The 20,638-nt window shown below is 42.1% G+C and overlaps 2 protein-coding genes across 2 annotated transcripts; both read right to left on the bottom strand.

Annotated features, from left to right (window-relative positions):
* On the bottom strand, positions 1 to 1,443 carry LOC133625668 (inositol 1,4,5-trisphosphate receptor-interacting protein-like 1). The gene has a single exon (XM_061998825.1). The coding sequence runs from the start codon at positions 1,441 to 1,443 to the stop codon at positions 1 to 3; it is 1,443 nt and encodes a 480-aa protein (XP_061854809.1).
* A 9,055-nt stretch (positions 1,444 to 10,498) lies between these two features.
* LOC133625667 (inositol 1,4,5-trisphosphate receptor-interacting protein-like 1) lies at positions 10,499 to 12,130 on the bottom strand. The gene has a single exon (XM_061998824.1). The coding sequence runs from the start codon at positions 12,128 to 12,130 to the stop codon at positions 10,499 to 10,501; it is 1,632 nt and encodes a 543-aa protein (XP_061854808.1).
* Between the last annotated feature and the right edge of the window lie 8,508 nt (positions 12,131 to 20,638).

The raw sequence follows: 20,638 nt of genomic DNA, 5'->3' as shown, positions 1-20,638 counted from the left end.
CTATTGTTCAGGCTTCGCCCTCCCACAGGAGCCCCCTCCCACAAGAGACAGTCCTTCATTAACCTCTCTGAAGTGAGCCTCACCAACACAGCTCCGCCTGGACACTTCTTTCATTCTGTCAGCCAGCAGTCTTGTGATGTTGTCTTTCAGCTTACCAAAGCCACTCAGTGCCAATTCATGGGCAGCACTGTCCTCCACCAGCTGCTGGAAGAGGTTGAGTGGTTCAGCCTCTCGGAAGCCAGGGGGCAAGATGATCTCCTTGGGGACCTTCTCATTGCCAAAGAAGAAGTGATTGAGGCGCTTCTCCTTCAGGCACCAGTGCAGGTACCCCAGCACATCGTCTAGACGGCACAGGAAATACCTCTTGCACCACTTTGACAGGGGTATGAAAGTCAGGAGGTGCATTATAACTGTCTTCATGACATCGGTGGAAAAGACAGTTCCCTCCAGAATGCAAGTGCAGAGATGCAGGCAGGAGAGGTGGATGCTGTCATGGGGGGCGTTCTTGGCCACAAGCAAGAAGAACTTCGCCTCTGCCACATCACAGCTAGGAAGCCATGTCGTTCTTGAGTTGTAGAGGGAATTTGGTAAGGTCTCGCTGGTCAAGAAGATGTCTGAGTCACCTTCCTGCACCCCAAAGATGAACTCAACAAATAAATTTATCTGGGAGGCATTTGTCAGCTTCATCTTACAGGAGCGTGTAGAGGATTCCAGCTGCATCTGGTAGAGATCTGAAAGAGACAACTCCTCCCAGGCTGATTTCACAAGCTTCTGGAACCAGAGGGCAGTTTCCTGCACATCCAGGTAGAGGTCTGTGCAGAGGGTGGTGAGGAGGCTATAGCTCTTATTCCTCCTCAAATCATCCTCAGGATCATGGAGGAAGCACAACATGTTCTCCCCCAGCTGATTTCTGTTGCACGTGCATATCAGCATGACCTTGACGTGGGGCTCCTCTGGCAGGTAGAAGGCATGCCCATAGGGGGCCTTCAGAGGCACAAGCACACGGAAAGCAGTATCATCTTTGTGTGGGTTCCAGCCTTCGGAGGCACTGTCCAAGATGATGAATGGCTGCAACACTGGGAAGAAACTGTTTTCCAAGCGCTCTCGGAATATATCAAAGAAGTTCTCCACCATGTTTTCTACTATCCTTCTGTCATAGGTCAGGTTGGCCAGTGGCAACTTGAACCAACTTGCAATAAGTGTGTCCAGATTCCACACAGCTTCAGGATCTTCGTCACTTTCTTCTTCTTCATCCTCTTCTCTTTCATTGCTGGAGTTGTCCTCTCCACCGCTGCTGTCTGGTTTATGGCTCCTTTTCCTGAGCCACCAGAAGAGCCCCAAGAGCAGGACCAGGACTGCAGCAATGACCCAGAAATACGAATGCTGGAAGACAGCAAAGAACTGGGCTCTCCAAGAAAAGCTGTGCTGCTCCTGCTGCTCCATCAGCCAAGTGGCCTTCAGGCTCAGATGCTCAGTGGTGTGGGAGGGAGTGAGCTGGCAGTGTGGAAAACAGGGCCAGGAATGGGGTCTGGTTGGAGAGGGGCCAAGGCAGGTGGGAGGCAGAAGGCCTGTGCCAGCCTTTCTAGCGGCTAGGCCCTGGGTGCGAGGGCAGAGCCCACCCCTGGGGCCCATGTTCCTGCCCTGATCCCCCTGCTCCCACGACCTGTGTACTCACCACTGTCCCAGAGCGTAATGGGCCTGTGCTGCCTGTGAGTCTCTTTGACTGCCCCACGATTACATGGCCTCTGATGTCACAGACACCGCAGCGCCTCATGGTAACCGGGTAACCGTGGCCCTCCCCTCCGCAGGCTTGACGGCCCACAGCTGCCCCAGGCAGCCAAAGGACTGACCCATCCTGACATTTCCTCAGTAGTCAGAGACTGACAAACTGGGGAACCGTGAGAGTCACAGACTCTGGTGATGTTCCATTTGGAAACCATAGCACAGAGGACGAAAAGTCCTGAAGAGAGTGACATGTCCTCAAACTGGTTATTGTTAAATATCGTTGCTATGGACAACTCTTGTTTTAAACAGGATTCGTATCAGCATGTAAGGTTGAGGGAATACCTTGTTGTAGCTGGTAGGATAAGGGATGACAGCTAATGACCTCAGATGGTTATACTGCTGTACAATACACCTCTAGGAAGAGACCTCACTTTCGTGTGAAATGTGGCATCACTTTCTTAGAATGAGTCAGACAGAATCATAGTATCTAGGTCGACCTGCTGCTGCAGGAGGGTTGGACTAGATGATCTCTAAAAGTCCCTTCCAACCTTACCATTCTATGATTCTCTGATTCTCTGATTCTATGATAGTATCACTTTGGTTGGAAAAGAGCTTTAAGATCCCTGAGTCCAACCACTTATCTCACACTGTTAAGCCCGCCACTAAACCATGTCCTTCAGCACCACAGCTATATGTCTAAATAACCCCAGCTCTTTCAGCCACTCCTCATAAGACTTGTTCTCCAGACCCTTCACCAGCTTCATTGCCTGTCTCTGTACACGGTCCAGGACCTTGATATCCTTCTTGCAGTGAGGGGCCCAGAACTGAACACAGTCCTCCTCGTAGGAGGACGATCACTTCCTTGGTCCTGCTGGTCATGCTGTTTCTCATATAAGCCAGGATGCCATTGGCCTTCTGGGCTGCCTGGGCACACTGCTGGCTCATATTCAGTGAGACTAGATATATCTGTGAATGACAGGAGATATGGATGAAGCAATGGCAAGTGGAAGCTGGAACGGGACAAGATAAAAATGTCCTTCCAGGGAATTTTAATCTTCACCATAACTCTGATTTTTTTTGTTTTTGTTTCTTTGTTTGTCATTGGACAAATCTTTGAGCTTTTATGTCTCCGTGTCCTCATTGATCAGATGGATAAACTGAGCATTTGAATGCATATAATTCCCACTGTAAGGAAGGTAATTGCGTGGGCTAAGTGCTTTGGAGGAGATACTGTGACGGAGGTAGATGTGGGTGGGAGTCCTGGGGAATGTCCCCTTGGCAGGCAGTCTTGGCAGGTGTGTTCAAATAGGATTGGGTTCATACGTAACAGGGAATGGACAGAGATAATCAGGGGCAGAAAGTCCGACAGTGTGTGGTCCGTGATGACGGGAGACCTTTGGTTGTAAAAGGTGCTCTGAGATTCCATTGGCAGTGAAAGTGTTACCTTGATTGCTGGCAAACTACTAAGTATTAGGGATTTTTTTTAACAGATTAGGTGAAGATCGTTTGGGTTATAAATTTGCATCCAGACCTCCAGATTATACTTGAATAGGAGCTAGAGGACTACATCTTTCTGTGCTGTGACCTCTCCCACTCTTATAAACACGACACGCTGTAAGGCTCAACCTCTGTGCACAACAGGTCCTCTTGGAGAATGGGTACAGGCTTCTTCTGGAAAAACACTGTATTTTGAAGCAGATTGTTGTATTTTAAGAGAGGAGAGAGATTTTCCACAGCTCACTAAGCGTATTGAGAGGCCTATTATAATAATAACGGCACATTGTTAATAATTAATCCCTGTTATTAATAGAGAGACGTTCTAGCGAAGGATGCTGAGGTTCTTTCCAAAATGCTTCTGAATTTTTAACTGTTTCTGTCTGATAGTGATGTCACTTACACCTGTCTGTATCTGAGTACGTCTGCAACCTCTCCGTATTAAATGAAGGAAATTTAGTCTCATTATGAAGTTACTCTCGAGAGTCCATTACTAATGAAGCTGCTTCTTGTTTATTTTTGAAATTGCTTATAAACAACTTACATTATAAGTATACAATTACCAGAGAGTAATTACAGAATTACTGTAAACATACTGCAAGTTAATATTCACGTGAGTCTTTTTCTAGTTCTGAGGAAGGACACTACTGTGGCTGCTGGTGCACTATTAAGCAATGCATTGTGTCAGTGACAAGGAAAAGAAAAGGTTCACGTAGACATACCTTTATACAGAGATATTGCTGCGTTCAATCCAATGTGTGCAGCTTAGTTCAACAATGTCGTTTGACAGCCTGACACCTGTATTTTTGGGAAGCCTAAGGTTAAAGACAGCTGAAGGAAAGTGTTTGAATTCTACTATGAATATATTACCATAGGTGTGCTGTCATCTAAAGCAGAAAGAAATAAGTGAACTAGTAAAACAAATGACTTGGAAATCCATAGTGTGTAGCTCATTCATAAAAAAATATTCTTTGTTTGCTTAAACTACATTTTTACACATTCTTCACACAATTAGGAATTGGCTAGTGGTCTAAATTAAATTGGAATGATTATAGACCAGTAAAGTATTTCCTATTTCCATACTAACGCTGCACTTTTTGTGGATGAGTTTTACTCAGTTTTGCAAGGGCTAAATGACCAGAAGAATAACTGCAGTTAGTAGTAGCTCTTAAGGTACAACTCTTTCAGAACTGAGTAGTAGAGAACTGAAAATTTACAATAAAAATTGAAATAGTTGAAACCAGGAGTCTCTTTTGAAAATGTAATGTAAATGTTACTTCCCTCAACCTGCCGGCCACACTTTTCTTGCTGCATCCCAGGATGCCATTGGCCTTCTTGGCCACGAGGGCACATTGCTGGCTCATGTTTAGCTTATTATCAATCAGCACTCCCAGGTCTCTCTCTGCAGAGCTGCTCTTCAGCAGTTCGACCCCCAGCCTGTAGTGGTGCATGGGGTTGTTCCTTTCCAGATGCAGGACTCTGCACTTGTCCTTGTTGAACCTCATGAGGTTTGTCTCTGCCCAACTCTCAAGCCGGTCGAGATCCTGCTGAATGGCAGCACAGCCTCTGGGGAATCAGCCAGTCCTCCCAGTTTGGTGTCATCAGGGAACTTGCTGAGAGTACACTCAGTCCCCTTCTCCAGGTTGTTGATGAAGATGCTGACCAAGATTGGCCTCAGAACCAATCCCTGTGGAGCTCCACTGGCCACAGACTTCCAACTCGATTCTGTGCCATTGACCATCACCCTCTGGGCTCTGTCATTTAGCCAGCTCTCGATCCACCTCACCCTCTACTCATCCAATCCACATTGCCCGAGCTTTCTGATGAGGAGACAGTGTCAAAAGCCTTGCTGAAGTCAAGGTAGATGACATCCGCTGCTCTCCCCTCATCTAGCCAGTCAGTTATGCACTCCTAGATGGCTGTCAGGGTGGTCAAACAGGATTTCCCATTGGTGAAGCCATGTTGGCTCCCCCTGATAACCGTCTTTTCCTTTGTGTGTTCAGTGATAACATTCAGGATGAGTTGTTCCATCACCTTTCCAGGGATGGAGGTGAGGCTGACCGGCCTGTAGTTTCCTGGGATATCCTTCCTGCTTTTTTTGAAGACTGGTGTGACATTGACCTTTCTCCAGTCCTCAGACACCTCGTCTGTCCTCCATGATTGTTCAAAAAGGATGGAGAGAGCAATCATATCAGCCAGCTCCCTCAGCACTCTAGGATGCATCCCTTCAGGACCCATTGACTTATGAGCCTTACACTTGGCCACCAAGTCTTTAACCTCTTCCTCTTCCACCTAGGGCAAGTCCTCTGCCGTCCTGACCATCCTGTTATCCTTGCTGGACTGGACTTCCGGAGGGCCGGCCTTGACTGTAAAGACTGAAGCAAAGAAGGCATTCAGTACTTCGGCCTTCTCTGCATCATCGGTCACCAGGGCACCCTCAGTGTTTAGCAGTGGGCCCACATTCCCCCTCACCATCCTTCTGCTGCTGATGTACTTGAAGAATGCCTTATTGCTGTCCTTAACATCCCTGACTAAATTTAAAATTAAGCTCTGTAAAACTGAATGCTACAAACTATTTTTGGCCTAGATATTTCAAAATGATCCAAAACTAATGTGATTTCAAGACTGCAGTTTTAAGGGCTAGCTATCTAGTGAGGTCTGACCATGCAGTGATGTGGTGATAATGACTACATGACGTGCTAACCCAAGTGATCTTCAATATATTTATCTGAGTCACAGAAAAAATTATTCACCATGTTTTCGTAACTCCTTGAGTCTGACTGTTACCTGTGGTTCACAAAACTTATCCCATCTGTCGTGGTTTGGCCCAGCTATCACAGCAGCACCACAACAGTCTCTCGCTCGGTGCCCCCATTCACCCCCACCCCCATTAGGATGGCGGAGGCCCCAGCAAAATGGGAGTAAAAAGATAAGCAAGGTTGTTGTGGATTAAGACAAGGGCAGGGAGGACTCCCTGCCAATTACAGTTCTGGGCAAAACAGACTCCAGTAGTCGACTTAGAGAGGAAAGTAGGATCTTCAATATATTTATCTGAGTCACAGAAAAAAATATTAACCATGTTCATAACAACCTCATTACTGAAGGTGGCATATACGCTTGTACTTCCAAGTTTATTTCTGTAATATACAGATGTCTTGGATTTGTCTAGGATAGGGTTAGAAGCTGGAAAGAAGCTGGAAAGAGACACAGTCAAGACAACTGACTCAATCATAGCCAAGGGAATATTCCATACCATACGACATCATGCTCAGCATATAAACTGGGGGAGCTGGCCAAGGGTGGAGAGGGAATGGGCTGGTCATTGGGTTCCAGGTGGTGGGAGATTGCATTGTGCATCACTCACTTTGTGTATTCTTTTATTTGTCTTGTTATTATTTATTTTCTCTTTATGTTGTGCTACTAAACTGTCCTTATCTCAGTCCATGGGTTTATTACCTTTTTCTTATAATTCTGCCCATCTCACTGAGGTGAGGGGTAGGAGGGAATGAAGAGCTGATGGTGTTACTGGCTGGGCCTAAACCATGACTAGAAGCAGCAAACTGTGGTGTTGAACAGATGCTCAGAAACTGTGCATATGTTCTACTATTTTTCTTTAATATACTTATTTTCACATTACATTCTATACTGCATTGGACATAGGACTATCTGTTGTCGTCTGGGAGTGTGTCTGGAAGAATGATAGGTGGTCTGTTTTCTGCAGAAATTCCAACAAAATTAAATGGAATCATGGCAAAGCCTTTTTTCCTTCTTGCTCACAAAAGAAAGTGTTTTTATATTTTCCATTGCTTCCGCCTGTCTTCCAAACTATGCCCAGCTAGAGCCAACAAATGAAGCAGAGCATTCCCATTGAGTAATGTCTCCTTATATAGATAAGACTTGTAGTTATAAATATTATCGTAATAGAGCTTTAAGTTAAAAAAGAATGGAGATTAGGAAAGAAAGACTAATACACATTTTTTGAATATATTTAAACTGAGAACACTCCAGTGAAGCAGAATGATGCTGAACGTAAGATAGTAAGAAGTGGAAGATATTTTCAGGTATCATGAGTTGTAGAAGGCATATGTTTTTGCTGCAATAATTGTGAGGCAACAGAAAGAAAACCAGTTTGATCTTAAATCTACTTTGATTACCCAGATCACAGAAACCATCATGGACCACATTTGGAAAATGTACAGTGAAAGAATGAAAGTGTTTAACAGGGAATCTGAGGCATCAAGGAGGAGAGATGAATGCTGGCCTACAATACTAAAAAAGTAATGCGTGATTTCTCATATACTTGTGTTTATTTTTGCAGATTCTTTGAGGATGCTTTATGCTTGATGACCAGTACTCTAGAAGCTTTTTATTTCTAAAGATGTGTCCGCAAAGGTTTTACAGCGTGTGTAGCAGAGGTGGTTTAAATGTGAATTGTTAGATATAGATTCTGCAGGAAAGTTAAAAAGTTGATCAAGAGCAATGAAATACAACAGCCAACTGACAAAGTTTAATTGGGAAAGATTCTGTATGAAGTACAGAACAATGAAGGTTTTTCTTCTAGGACAGAGATGACAAATTTATATTCACTTCTTGCTTGGGCCGAGGATTTGTTTAATACTTATTTCCTGTCTACGTCTGACCAAAAAAATCAGGGTCAGTCGATTGTGGGTACTTGATGAAGGACTAAACTGAAAATGGGAAGACTTGAATTTGTAACCCTTGAAAGGAAGAGGATGTCAATGCCGATGATAAGCATTTACAGCTATATATAGGGGAAGATCAAGAAGAGGACTAAAAATCCAGGGATAACACTCAGATATGTAGGGTAACGTTGCACAAAGAATTCAAATGACATTGTCTAGTGTATTCTTGATTGTTCCTTTAGTCTTGCTCTGTTTTTGTTACACACATTTCTTCCACTGAATAAAGCGGAAGATTGTAAAAATGTGGGCTTTTTTTCTTCTTTTGAGATTTAAAGAAGCATGTGGCAATGTATCATCTGCACTCAAAAATCGCAAGAATTTGAAATCCTTAACAAAACTGTTAGGAAGATCCAGCTATGTATCTCATAGCTCTCCCACTGGGTGAAGACAGGGCACCGTTTGGTGAGTGTATTAGAAAAGTTGACCAGTTGATGCAAAACCATCTTGCATATGCTGCTGATTTCATTGCAGAAGCTGCAACGCAATAGAGGGCTGAGATTTGAAAGAAACAGAAAACTAATAGGACTTAAGGTAATAAAGAAAAAATGCTTATGGTTATCTGCCAGCAGAAATGTTCTACATGAGTATACCCAGCAGTCGATGATCGTGAACATCAGAAGATCGTTACTTAGAAAGGAGTGACAATGAAAAAGAAGATAAAGATTTGGTTACAAATGCAAACACCTATAGAGGTCAAAGAGTAAAGGTAGTTTAATTATCTCATATTCAGAAGACAGTTTTGGAGGTTAGGACAATGAGAGACAAAGAAGCTGTGTTTCTCAGTAAAGACCAATTTGATGGTGTTTGACCTGTCACCAAACATTGAGAAGATGAAGGAATAATAATGATCTGGGAGAAAATTACTAGTGAAAGGGGAAAATATACATGAAATAGATACTTTGGATGGAAAGCATGTGAAATATCTTCAGAAGGAAGAGAGTCAGGTGGATCTGGAAGCATAGTGGGCTCTTATCCACTCAATTAAATACCTTTTAGGTGCAAGCACCTCTCTGACTTTAGATAGCACATGGATAATCAGTCCTCACAGTATGGTGACAGCATCAGTAACACAGATTGGATTCAAAGAATTCAACAAAATACCAAACTTGTGCTGCTCTCATCTGCTTTGGAGTGAGTGAGGAAAAAAATCAATACTCATTAGATTAGCTAAGTAGGGACAATATTGTTGGGACTGAAAGTTATTTTCTCTTTTCCATTTAGAGCTTGTGAATGATTTTGGGTCTGTCCAGCTGAGCCTTTGCCAAGGAGACAAATGATGATCTGGGGGTTAAGACTGAAAATGGTCTGAGGTTTGGTTTGACTTCTGTGCTGTTCCACAGGCTCCTCGTGTGACCTGGGGAATATTCTTAACCTTTCTGTAAAGTTGAGGCAACACGTCTCCTTTTACCATACTGCACGTCTTTAGATGGGGAGTGATTCTGGGCTGGTAGTCTCTGTTTATGACCAAGTTCAACTAAGTCTGTCTCCTTTTGTTCCAGGTGGACTTGAATCTTTCTTGGATTTGGTTTGATGATGGTGTCTCATCATTCAATGACTGGAGCTGCTGTATGAGGTTGCTACTGTCTACTCCCATTGGTTAAGGTGGGAAATCAGAGGGGCTGCTAAATCTCTCTGGGACTCTGGTGTGGTGGATTGACCCTGGCTGTAGTTACCGTGTGCCTGCCAAAGCTGCTCAGTCACTGCCCCTCCTCAGCTGGACAGGGGAGAGAAGATACCTAACAGAAAGCTCATGGGTTGAGATAATGATTGGGAGATCACTCAGCAATTAAAACCAAACTCCACTTGAAGAAAATTAATGTATTGATAATCAGAACAAAGAAAGGTAATGAGAAATAACAACTACATCTTAAAACACCTTCCCCTTACTTCTCCGGTCTTCCTGGTTCTCTACCTCTTCCACCCCAGCAGCACAGGGGGATGGTGAATGGGGCTTATGGTCAGTTGATCACACATTGCCTCTGCCACTGCTTCCTCTCAGGAGGAGGACTGAGAGGGCCCTCCAAGGGAGACATGGGCCCCATCAGATAGAGGGAAAGCGTCTTAGCAGCTGCTCACAGAAGCCACCCCCACAGTGCCCGTGCTACCAAAACCTTGCTCTGCAAACCCACTACATGCTCCTTCCTGCTCAGGGCAGGAGGACTCCTCACATTCCTTCCCTGCTCCAGTGTGGTGTCCCTCTATTGTGCTAATGGACGGGGTCAGCACAAAGGACACAGACATCAAGTCAAAAGGAAATAGGCTTATTTTTATTTATGTTTAAAGCAATAAGATAACAAGTGAAATAATACAGCAAGTTTTGTTTAAAGCAGCAGAAAGAAGAAGAAAGGTGATGTGCCTAATCATTACTATGTCACTTTCACACAAGGCCAGCAAGTTTCATGCCTCTAGACAAAGAAAGGAGTAACATCTTGTAACACCTATCTTCACTAATAGTTACATTCTGTCTAAGTTACACGTTTCACTAATAATCCTACATATTTCACTAATGATCAGATAGCAATTTTAGATAATGTTTGGATAAGAAGTTAATCTGGAGGTCAAATTTGGTTTAGGGTCTATTGTTCAGGCTTCGCCCTCCCACAGGAGCCCCCTCCCACAAGAGACAGTCCTTCATTAACCTCTCTGAAGTGAGCCTCACCAACACAGCTCCGCCTGGACACTTCTTTCATTCTGTCAGCCAGCAGTCTTGTGATGTTGTCTTTCAGCTTACCAAAGCCACTCAGTGCCAATTCATGGGCAGCACTGTCCTCCACCAGCTGCTGGAAGAGGTTGAGTGGTTCAGCCTCTCGGAAGCCAGGGGGCAAGATGATCTCCTTGGGGACCTTCTCATTGCCAAAGAAGAAGTGATTGAGGCGCTTCTCCTTCAGGCACCAGTGCAGGTACCCCAGCACATCGTCTAGACGGCACAGGAAATACCTCTTGCACCACTTTGACAGGGGTATGAAAGTCAGGAGGTGCATTATAACTGTCTTCATGACATCGGTGGAAAAGACAGTTCCCTCCAGAATGCAAGTGCAGAGATGCAGGCAGGAGAGGTGGATGCTGTCATGGGGGGCGTTCTTGGCCACAAGCAAGAAGAACTTCGCCTCTGCCACATCACAGCTAGGAAGCCATGTCGTTCTTGAGTTGTAGAGGGAATTTGGTAAGGTCTCGCTGGTCAAGAAGATGTCTGAGTCACCTTCCTGCACCCCAAAGATGAACTCAACAAATAAATTTATCTGGGAGGCATTTGTCAGCTTCATCTTACAGGAGCGTGTAGAGGATTCCAGCTGCATCTGGTAGAGATCTGAAAGAGACAACTCCTCCCAGGCTGATTTCACAAGCTTCTGGAACCAGAGGGCAGTTTCCTGCACATCCAGGTAGAGGTCTGTGCAGAGGGTGGTGAGGAGGCTATAGCTCTTATTCCTCCTCAAATCATCCTCAGGATCATGGAGGAAGCACAACATGTTCTCCCCCAGCTGATTTCTCTTGCACGTGCATATCAGCATGACCTTGACGTGGGGCTCCTCTGGCAAGTAGAAGACATGCCCATAGGGGGCCTTCAGAGGCACAAGCACACGGAAAGCAGTATCATCTTTGTGTGGGTTCCAGCCTTCGGAGGCACTGTCCAAGATGATGAATGGCTGCAACACTGGGAAGAAACTGTTTTCCAAGCGCTCTCGGAATATATCAAAGAAGTTCTCCACCATGTTTTCTACTATCCTTCTGTCATAGGTCAGGTTGGCCAGTGGCAACTTGAACCAACTTGCAATAAGTGTGTCCAGATTCCACACAGCTTCAGGATCTTCGTCACTTTCTTCTTCTTCATCCTCTTCTCTTTCATTGCTGGAGTTGTCCTCTCCACCGCTGCTGTCTGGTTTATGGCTCCTTTTCCTGAGCCACCAGAAGAGCCCCAAGAGCAGGACCAGGACTGCAGCAATGACCCAGAAATACGAATGCTGGAAGACAGCAAAGAACTGGGCTCTCCAAGAAAAGCTGTGCTGCTCCTGCTGCTCCATCAGCCAAGTGGCCTTCAGGCTCAGATGCTCAGTGGTGTGGGAGGGAGTGAGCTGGCAGTGTGGAAAACAGGGCCAGGAATGGGGTCTGGTTGGAGAGGGGCCAAGGCAGGTGGGAGGCAGAAGGCCTGTGCCAGCCTTTCTAGCGGCTAGGCCCTGGGTGCGAGGGCAGAGCCCACCCCTGGGGCCCATGTTCCTGCCCTGATCCCCCTGCTCCCACGACCTGTGTACTCACCACTGTCCCAGAGCGTAATGGGCCTGTGCTGCCTGTGAGTCTCTTTGACTGCCCCACGATTACATGGCCTCTGATGTCACAGACACCGCAGCGCCTCATGGTAACCGGGTAACCGTGGCCCTCCCCTCCGCAGGCTTGACGGCCCACAGCTGCCCCAGGCAGCCAAAGGACTGACCCATCCTGACATTTCCTCAGTAGTCAGAGACTGACAAACTGGGGAACCGTGAGAGTCACAGACTCTGGTGATGTTCCATTTGGAAACCATAGCACAGAGGACGAAAAGTCCTGAAGAGAGTGACATGTCCTCAAACTGGTTATTGTTAAATATCGTTGCTATGGACAACTCTTGTTTTAAACAGGATTCGTATCAGCATGTAAGGTTGAGGGAATACCTTGTTGTAGCTGGTAGGATAAGGGATGACAGCTAATGACCTCAGATGGTTATACTGCTGTACAATACACCTCTAGGAAGAGACCTCACTTTCGTGTGAAATGTGGCATCACTTTCTTAGAATGAATCAGACAGAATCATAGTATCTAGGTCGACCTGCTTCTGCAGGAGGGTTGGACTAGATGATCTCTAAAAGTCCCTTCCAACCTTACCATTCTCTGATTCTCTGATTCTATGATAGTATCACTTTGGTTGGAAAAGAGCTTTAAGATCCCTGAGTCCAACCACTTATCTCACACTGTTAAGCCCACCACTAAACCATGTTTTACCGCGTGTGTAGCAGAGGTGGTTTAAATGTGGATTGTTAGACATAAACCTTGATTGTCTACTCTTCACTTTTTCTCAGTGTAAAGAGGGAGGAAAAATGTCAATTTCTTACATCTCTCTGGAGTGAGTCACAGTAAAATGTTCCGTGCTATGAATTGTTTGCTTTGTTTTTTTTAGTGACTGAGAAATAAAAGAAAGGAAATAAAACTTTCAGATACCTAGCGTTAAGTGTCTTTCATGAAGAAACAAACAAGAAAAATATTTAGAAACAGTCTTACATTGTTTTCTCTGTATCTATGCTTATAGTACCTGTCACAAGAATCTTTTGAATTGCTTTCTATTGCTGCGCTAATTAATATGTACTTCATATCTCCCTTTGGTTGCCAAGGAAACTTTAATTTTGGCTGCAATCACACAAAGTATTAATATTAGAATGATGACAGAGTCTGGGACTTGCCCATCTCAGATTTGCTCTCTACATCACATTACAAATGTGATGCAGTTTGGAATGTTAATGTTGACAAGCCTTCCTCAGCACAAGTAGGAGAAAAAGTGATTTAGGAAAGTTAAGATACCTAGAACATCTCAGAAATTGGAAACTTACATTGTGAGAAAAGATACAGTAAATTCAAAATAGAGATAGAGATGAAGATGCTACCAAGTTCATAAACGGTAAATAAAAAGCTTTCTAGGATAAATGGATGATTACTCAGAAAGGAAAAATCCCCACGGAAAACACTGTAACAGTGTGCAAAATTGGAAAAAGCTCTGTGAGCAATTATGCTGACAGTTCCAGGGCTCCTTTTGCTTCCCTTTTCTCTGTTCTGTAGGAGTATATCTACGTCACCAATAGGGAATTATAGTCAGGGAGGAATTGGGCTGATGACATTGGTGTCCCTTTCTCATTGTAGCACTGAGTCAGGTTTTCTAGCTCTGAGAAAAACATTCAGCTTATTTAAACTTTTTTTTTGGGAAGTTGCATGTAGATGGTCTCATTCTATATATGGTGTGAAAGAGAAAGGATCTTATGCATTTATTTCTTGCCTGTTTCTTCTGAGGTGGAAGATCTTACAGCAGTCATGTGTCTCTGTTAGTCATGTCCCATAATCAGTAAGACTGGAAGCACAGCTATATAGGACTGGTCAATGTGCCACACATGCAAAATATAAGCTTGGCCATCAATGCCAATACACACAGGTGGATTTGTTGTGGTCTGGCACTGAGAAAGCAAATGGCTCTTACAGGACATCTTTACATGTTTTTTCTTCTAAACTTGTGTTTGTTCCAGGTTAGGAATAAGATATACCTGTCCCATATCTCAATCTGAGTATCAGGCTAAAGCTAGCTTGGAAAATTTAATACTAACAACTCCTTTGCTTGCTTGATCTTTTCTGTCTATGAAGAGAAGTCTTCTGTTTCCAATAAGGAAGGAAAGAAGCATTCAGGCATCCTGTTTATTTGCATCACGTTGGTGAATAAACTCAGTTAACAGCAAGTATAAAGTGAAGGCTATAGATTTGATGGAAAACATTTTAAAACTTTATATTAAGAATGATTTTACAGCCCATCTGTTTTTACTTTTCTATGTATTTTTAAAGTAAGATAATCCCTTAAAAGTAGTTACTAAGCTTTTTATTTTTTTTTTAAACTAATACTAAAATATATCATCAACATTCTGCAGATCTGTATTCATGGCAATTTTATTATATATTATTTTAGATTATATAGCGTGAATATTCGTTATATGCAACTTGGAACAGAGAAGTCTCTTTACATTCCAATGTGTCCATTCCTAAGAACAAAGGAGTAAAGAGAAAAAAAAATCTACATCCTAAATCCACAGATACTTCAGGGGCCTCAGACATTAGACACTTCATCATTCACTTGCAGAGTCTGTTGTTCTCCTCTCCTCCACAAGCTACATGACATTTCATTGGTTTTGAGGACTGGAGAAGTAAAGTTTTTGTTTTTCTCCAATAATGCTGGCAAAGAAGATTTATTAAGACGCAGGTCAACATGGTACAATGTATGTAAGATACTTAAGACAATTCACAGAGAAACAATGATAATTGGGTTTTTTCCTTTCTCTTTTTTTTTTTTCCCCTTCTCCCTGAGGTCCAATTATTGTTCACTACTATGAAAATACAAATCTGGAAATTAATAGTTTCTATGGAGCAAGTCTCTGTCAAGGAATATCATGAAATTCAAGAATAAAAGGAAGGGGCTTTATTGTGGCTTGAATAAAATCTGTGTTATATGCTAACATAGAATATGTTGAATTTAGCCTGTCATCTCAAGGAAATAGCTTTAGAGTTTCTTGGTGAGACTGATAATCTCTTGAAAATAGACTCTGTTCTTTCTATCTGTTAAATATGGGTACTTTCTCCTTTGTAGATCTCTGGCAAAACATGAAAAAGAGAAACAGACCAAACATGTACAGAAAAGCTCTTTCAGACTATAAGGACTGTAGCAGGTTTTTCTTAAACTTGGTTCTAACAATGAACAAAGAGTGTCAAATAGTAGAAATAAGTTGATGGAACTGCATTATTCTCCCTTTTTTACAGCTCAGGGTTATACGCTGTTAGAAAGTCTGTGTAGATGTCACCTGATTTGGACAACTAATTATGGGAGATTAATCATGTATCTGTCTGTGCTTTGGCTTTCTTCTCATCTAGAAAATAACTTTCTGTCTTCTGAATGCTTCTGTAAGATGCATAAATTGAATAAACAGAAGAGATAAAGTAGCTTTGTGCTATTTCTTCATATGAATGTCAATATGATTGATTTCAAAAAATAAAAATAAAAATTTCTCTCTTGAGAAATAAATTATCATTTCCTTGCAGTCCTCGATGCCTTCCTGAATGTGAAAAGCAGAGAGGTCTTGTCCTGCGCTATACTGTTTAAAAACTAAAGGAATCTCTGGGTAAACTGCTCTGTGACCAAAAAGATTTGAACTGGGTCAAATAGATTATACTCAAGCTGACCTTTATAAGTGATGGTATCTGCTGGCTCCAGCTGTAGAGCACAGACAAAGCAGAAATACATAGGGACAGGTGCAAGACATTGCTGCTGTGAAGGTTTCGCCTTGCCCAGAGGCTGGTTAAGTGGACAGACAGCATTTAGTTGGTCAGATGTATTGATTTACTCATTATTATGGCAAGATAAAATTACTTAAAGGGAAACCATCAGCTCAATATAGAAGAAATGGCTTGGTTTATTTAGAGAAATAGAGAAAGAATGAGGTGAATGCAAGCTCAGAAGAAGAAATGTTGTCAACAGATATTAATTAAATTAGTGTATGGGACTCATGGTTTTAAATATGACAATCTTATGCTTTGGAAAGAGCAAAGAAAGTGGAAGTTGGATGACAAGTCTAGCTTGCCTGAGCTTAGTAGAATGAAGGAAGAACATATCACTTCAAAACCCCACTGCCTCAATGCTGGAGAGTGATGAGACAAAAGCTATGCAATTGATGTAATATATTGAGATGTTACTGAAGATGCTTGGCCAGCTCAGTTAAAAAACCAAAGCACAGAAGGTGATATTTCAGAAGGGTATCAAATTCCATTTTGCTTAGTATGGTTTGAGTATTAGAAGGAATGTGCTGAAATAAATATCTTTATCTGTGTAAATAAAAAATTCTATATGCATGCAGAAACACACACATACATGAATATGAATCCTAGATACAATTAGTCATGGGGAAAAAAAGTGTCATAATTCTATCCGTATGATTTTCTTTTTTCACTTGAGCTGGTAGAAATTGTTGTGTTCTGAAGTGAAAAAAGAGATAGCTGTATGACTGAATTAATTAGATATCATTGGTCCTGCTTTGGGACAAAGATGTAAAGGAAGTACTAGATGATCTCTTTGTATGACAGCTTTTCCTATTGAGGCTTTGTTCCTCTTTCTTTGGCTAGTTAAAACTGTGACAGGAGTATTGATAAGGCCAGAGCCAAAATGGAATCTTGGACTTAACATGTTTTCCTTCCAGTTCCAGGAGTTTCTGAGTCTGAACTGAGCAAAGGTGAGAAGAGCAGCAGTCCATAGGACAGCTGTAAAATGGTTACTTTCAGAACTTCTCCTGCCTGTTATCTTTTTATGCTTGGCTCTGTAGAATCTTGCCCTATGCTAAACTGGGCAGTGGGTGATGAAGTCTGGAAAACACTTGTTAGCTTAAGTGAAGGCAAGTAGGGTAGGGAAAACAGATGAATTTCAAAACTCTGATCTGATTGAACCTCTGAACTGAATCCCTCCTGAACAGTCCATTTAAGATCTGTAAAAAACCCCATATTTGAAAGATGAAAATGCTGGCAAAGCTATACTGTTGTGATACTCAGAGCATGGATTATCAATTATTAATCTCCTTTACCAAACCAGATTGTCTTTTTAACACAAACATGGAATAATTACCAGAGTAATTGGTCTTTGCTGTTAATATAAATATACCTATAGGTGGCCTTATAGGAGAGGCATTATAGGCTTTCAAATTAAATTTGCTAAATTTAGTTGTGAATTTTGTGATGCTTGGCACCATATCACAGTATTTCCCTGAGAATTTCAGCCACCATTCAGAACAAATAAGTTTCTATCTTGTGTGGACAGGAAAAGAGTTAAAACATGGTAATATTGGAATATAGGAAATGACCTTGAGGACTGTTTGAAATTATTGAAGCCAGTTGCTGCTTTGTTAGCTTTCATTTTAAAGCAGTTTGATTATTTTTCCCCCTCCATTGCTACATTGCCAAGTGAGTATTAAAGACTAAAAGATCAGAAAGAAACCAATCACTTCCTACTATTTTTTCTTTTTGAAAATATGTTTTTCAGGATTTTTATGATCTAACTCATAACCTCTGAATACGGTTTCATTTTGCATTTTTATTTAAAGCACAGACTTTCCATTAGATCAAAATCTTTTAGTACTCTGGGAAGCTGGCTTGCTGTTGATTTGAAGGTGAAGTCAGTCTGCAGAGCTACCAAGTTTGCTTTCTCTCTCAAATGATTTTTCCATAATAATTTCACAATAATCTGTTTCCTTGGATTGTTTACATCTTCTAAATACATAGACCATTGAGTTTGACACAGTTGAACTTATGAAAGTCACCTAAGGAGATAAATCTTGTTCTTTTTACTGTTTTTATTGTTTGATGCTTTTTTTTGTCGGTAGCAGGAAATAATGAGGACAAAAGTACAAAACTCCAAAGTTGTTGGATGATTTTTTTCTACTGTTTAAAAAATTAAAGCTCCTTCATCAAAAGATGCACTCAACAATGAGGGTCTAATTTTTGCTTGTATCTATCCCATTGAAGTTCTGCTAAGGGCAGAAGAAACCAGTTAAGTGAAATGAAGCAGAATATGTGTCTGCAGAATGCAGTGACAATTATATATACCTGCAGTTACCTGCAGTTCAGGTCACTATTCTGTAGCTACATAATCTTTCTGTAAAGATAAAATGGCATTTTGAAAGTGAAAGAGATCACAGAATAGGAAGGAAGAATACTCACAGCAGTTCTAGAGAAAGAAGGGGCATTTATGTGGCTTGTGAAGAGAAGCAACTTAAAACCATTGTAAGCGTTATGCAGCGGGAAAAAAATGGAAGACTTCTGGAAATGTTCCAAATTGTTGTTCTTTCATGTCACTGCTTTGGATGGAAAAATAACATAACTGATACAGTGGTTTAGCATCTATGTGCAGAAACAAGGCAGTGATGGTTGTTTGGTTTTTTTTTTCTTTAAACAATTCTAGTTTTCATTTCTGAACAGAACCATCTAGAACCAGACGTAACTTTTTAAGGGAATGTTTTCTTCACTATGGTTGCAAGAGAAGTATTTAATGAGAAATTTGGTGTTCTCTCAGCTTTCTAAGTGGTGTGATGACCAACATATTTCAGTGCTAAAAGCCAAGAACTGACTTGCAAGCAATTACTGCTGAAATTAAAACTTCTCTACATCTTTGACAATAGTCACTGACAAAAAAGGAAGCAGAAATAAGTTGATGTCTGCTGTGGCTGAGCTGGTTGGTCTTCATCCGGGGGAGCACAGAAGTGGCTCTTCAGTTATTGGAAGAGACCTACTCCTGCCTGCATGACTTCTCCTTTTTAATAGCCTGTGTGAGGTTTTCGTTTAGCCAACTGTTCCATCTTTAGACTAAACATTTATATGCCCGTATCAAGTTTGAATGGAGGAAAGAAAAACAAATTTGAGTAAACTTGTTTGTATTCATACCAGAAATCAGTGGGCCTTCCTCTTTGTCTATAACACTATTGTAGAATTTCCTACATGACTCCATGTGCTGGAACCTGTGTAACTTTTATCTTGTAGTTAAAAGATTTGTATCCCACATGCAACCAGGCCCACGTTCCTGTCTGAGTTTGTAAAGATGTTTTCTGCTTACGAATGAACCGAAAGATGTAAAAGACCTCAATGTCCAATGTAAAGCATATGATTATATTCAGCATTTCTGAGAGCTAAAGTAAAAAGCATACTAAACATGTTTTTCTAAAACAACTGAAAAAACTATTATTTCTATCTTTTTTAAACAAAAATATATATTTTTTTTAATTTTCAGATTTGTAGTCTAATATTTGATTATTTAGGAAAAAATAATTAAAAAACTGCCAGTGGTTTGAACATCCATTTCCTGAAAAGTTACAGATTTTTGTTAAAAGCACTTTAATGTGTGTCAGAGTGCTTTTTATTTATATATATCTGTATATATGAGTGATTTATAAGTATTGTAATCATACAGATCATATAAAAATGTATTTATAAATTGTTCTATGTGTAAAGATATCTACCTATATATATATATTTTTAAGCAGAGATAGTATAGATACTATTAGAGGATGTAGTGGTTTTGCATGGGCCAGGTTTTTACTAGCAGAGGGGGCTACAGGGATGGCTTCTTTAAACAAAGATCTGCCAGAAGCTTCCCCTGTAGCTGACAGGGCTAATGCCAGTCAATTCTAAGTTGGACTCACAGATGACCCAGGCCTGGCCAATTAGTGACTGAGGTAACACCTCTGTGAATAATGTATTTGAGAAAAAGAAAAAAAAAAGGTGCTGTGCAGTTATTAAATGGCAGCAGCAAGAGAGAGTAAAAACATGAAAACATTTCTGTAAACACCCAGTGGAGAAGGAAGGGAGGAGGTGCTTAGGCCCTGAAAGAAAGACTCCCCTATGACCTGTGGTGAAAAACATGGTGAGGTGGGTTGTCCCCCTGCAGCCCATGGAGGCCGCCAGGGAGCAGAAATCCACTCACAGCCTATGGAGGACATAACACCAGAGTGCGTGGATGCCTGAAGGAGGCTGTGACTCCATGAGAAGCTGATCCTGGAGCAAGTTCCTGGCAGGACCTGGGAGCCTGTGGGGAGAGAGGAGCCCAGGCTAGAACAGATTTGCTGTCAGGATTTGTGATCCTGTGAGGGACTCAGGCTGGAGCAGCTGGTACCTGAAGAACTGTTCTCCTAGTGGATGACCCACGTTGGAGCAGGGTGTGAGGAGCTGCCCCTGTGAGAGGCCCCATGCTGGAGCAGTTTGTGAGGGACTGTCTCCCATGGGGAGGGACCCCACAGTGTAGCAGTGGGAAGTGTGAGGAGGCCTCCCCCTGAGAAGAAGCAGCGGCAAAGTCCATCTGTAATGAACTGACCACAACCCCCATCCCCCATCCCCTGAGCCACTGGTGGGGGGAAAGTAGGGAGAATCCTGAAGACTGGAGAAGTGGGGAGAGGTATTTTAAGATTTAGTTT

The sequence above is a fragment of the Colius striatus genome, chromosome 6, assembly GCF_028858725.1.
Source record: "Colius striatus isolate bColStr4 chromosome 6, bColStr4.1.hap1, whole genome shotgun sequence".
Lineage (NCBI taxonomy): Eukaryota > Metazoa > Chordata > Aves > Coliiformes > Coliidae > Colius > Colius striatus.
The sequence above is the reverse complement of the archived record's forward strand: the minus strand, read 5'-3'. Positions and strand labels throughout refer to the sequence as shown.

What these genes read in the sequence shown, in the direction of transcription:
- LOC133625668 (XM_061998825.1), bottom strand. Translation starts at nt 1,443, where the DNA reads ATGGAGCAGCAGGAGCAGCACAGCTTTTCTTGGAGAGCCCAGTTCTTT.
- LOC133625667 (XM_061998824.1), bottom strand. Translation starts at nt 12,130, where the DNA reads ATGGGCCCCAGGGGTGGGCTCTGCCCTCGCACCCAGGGCCTAGCCGCT.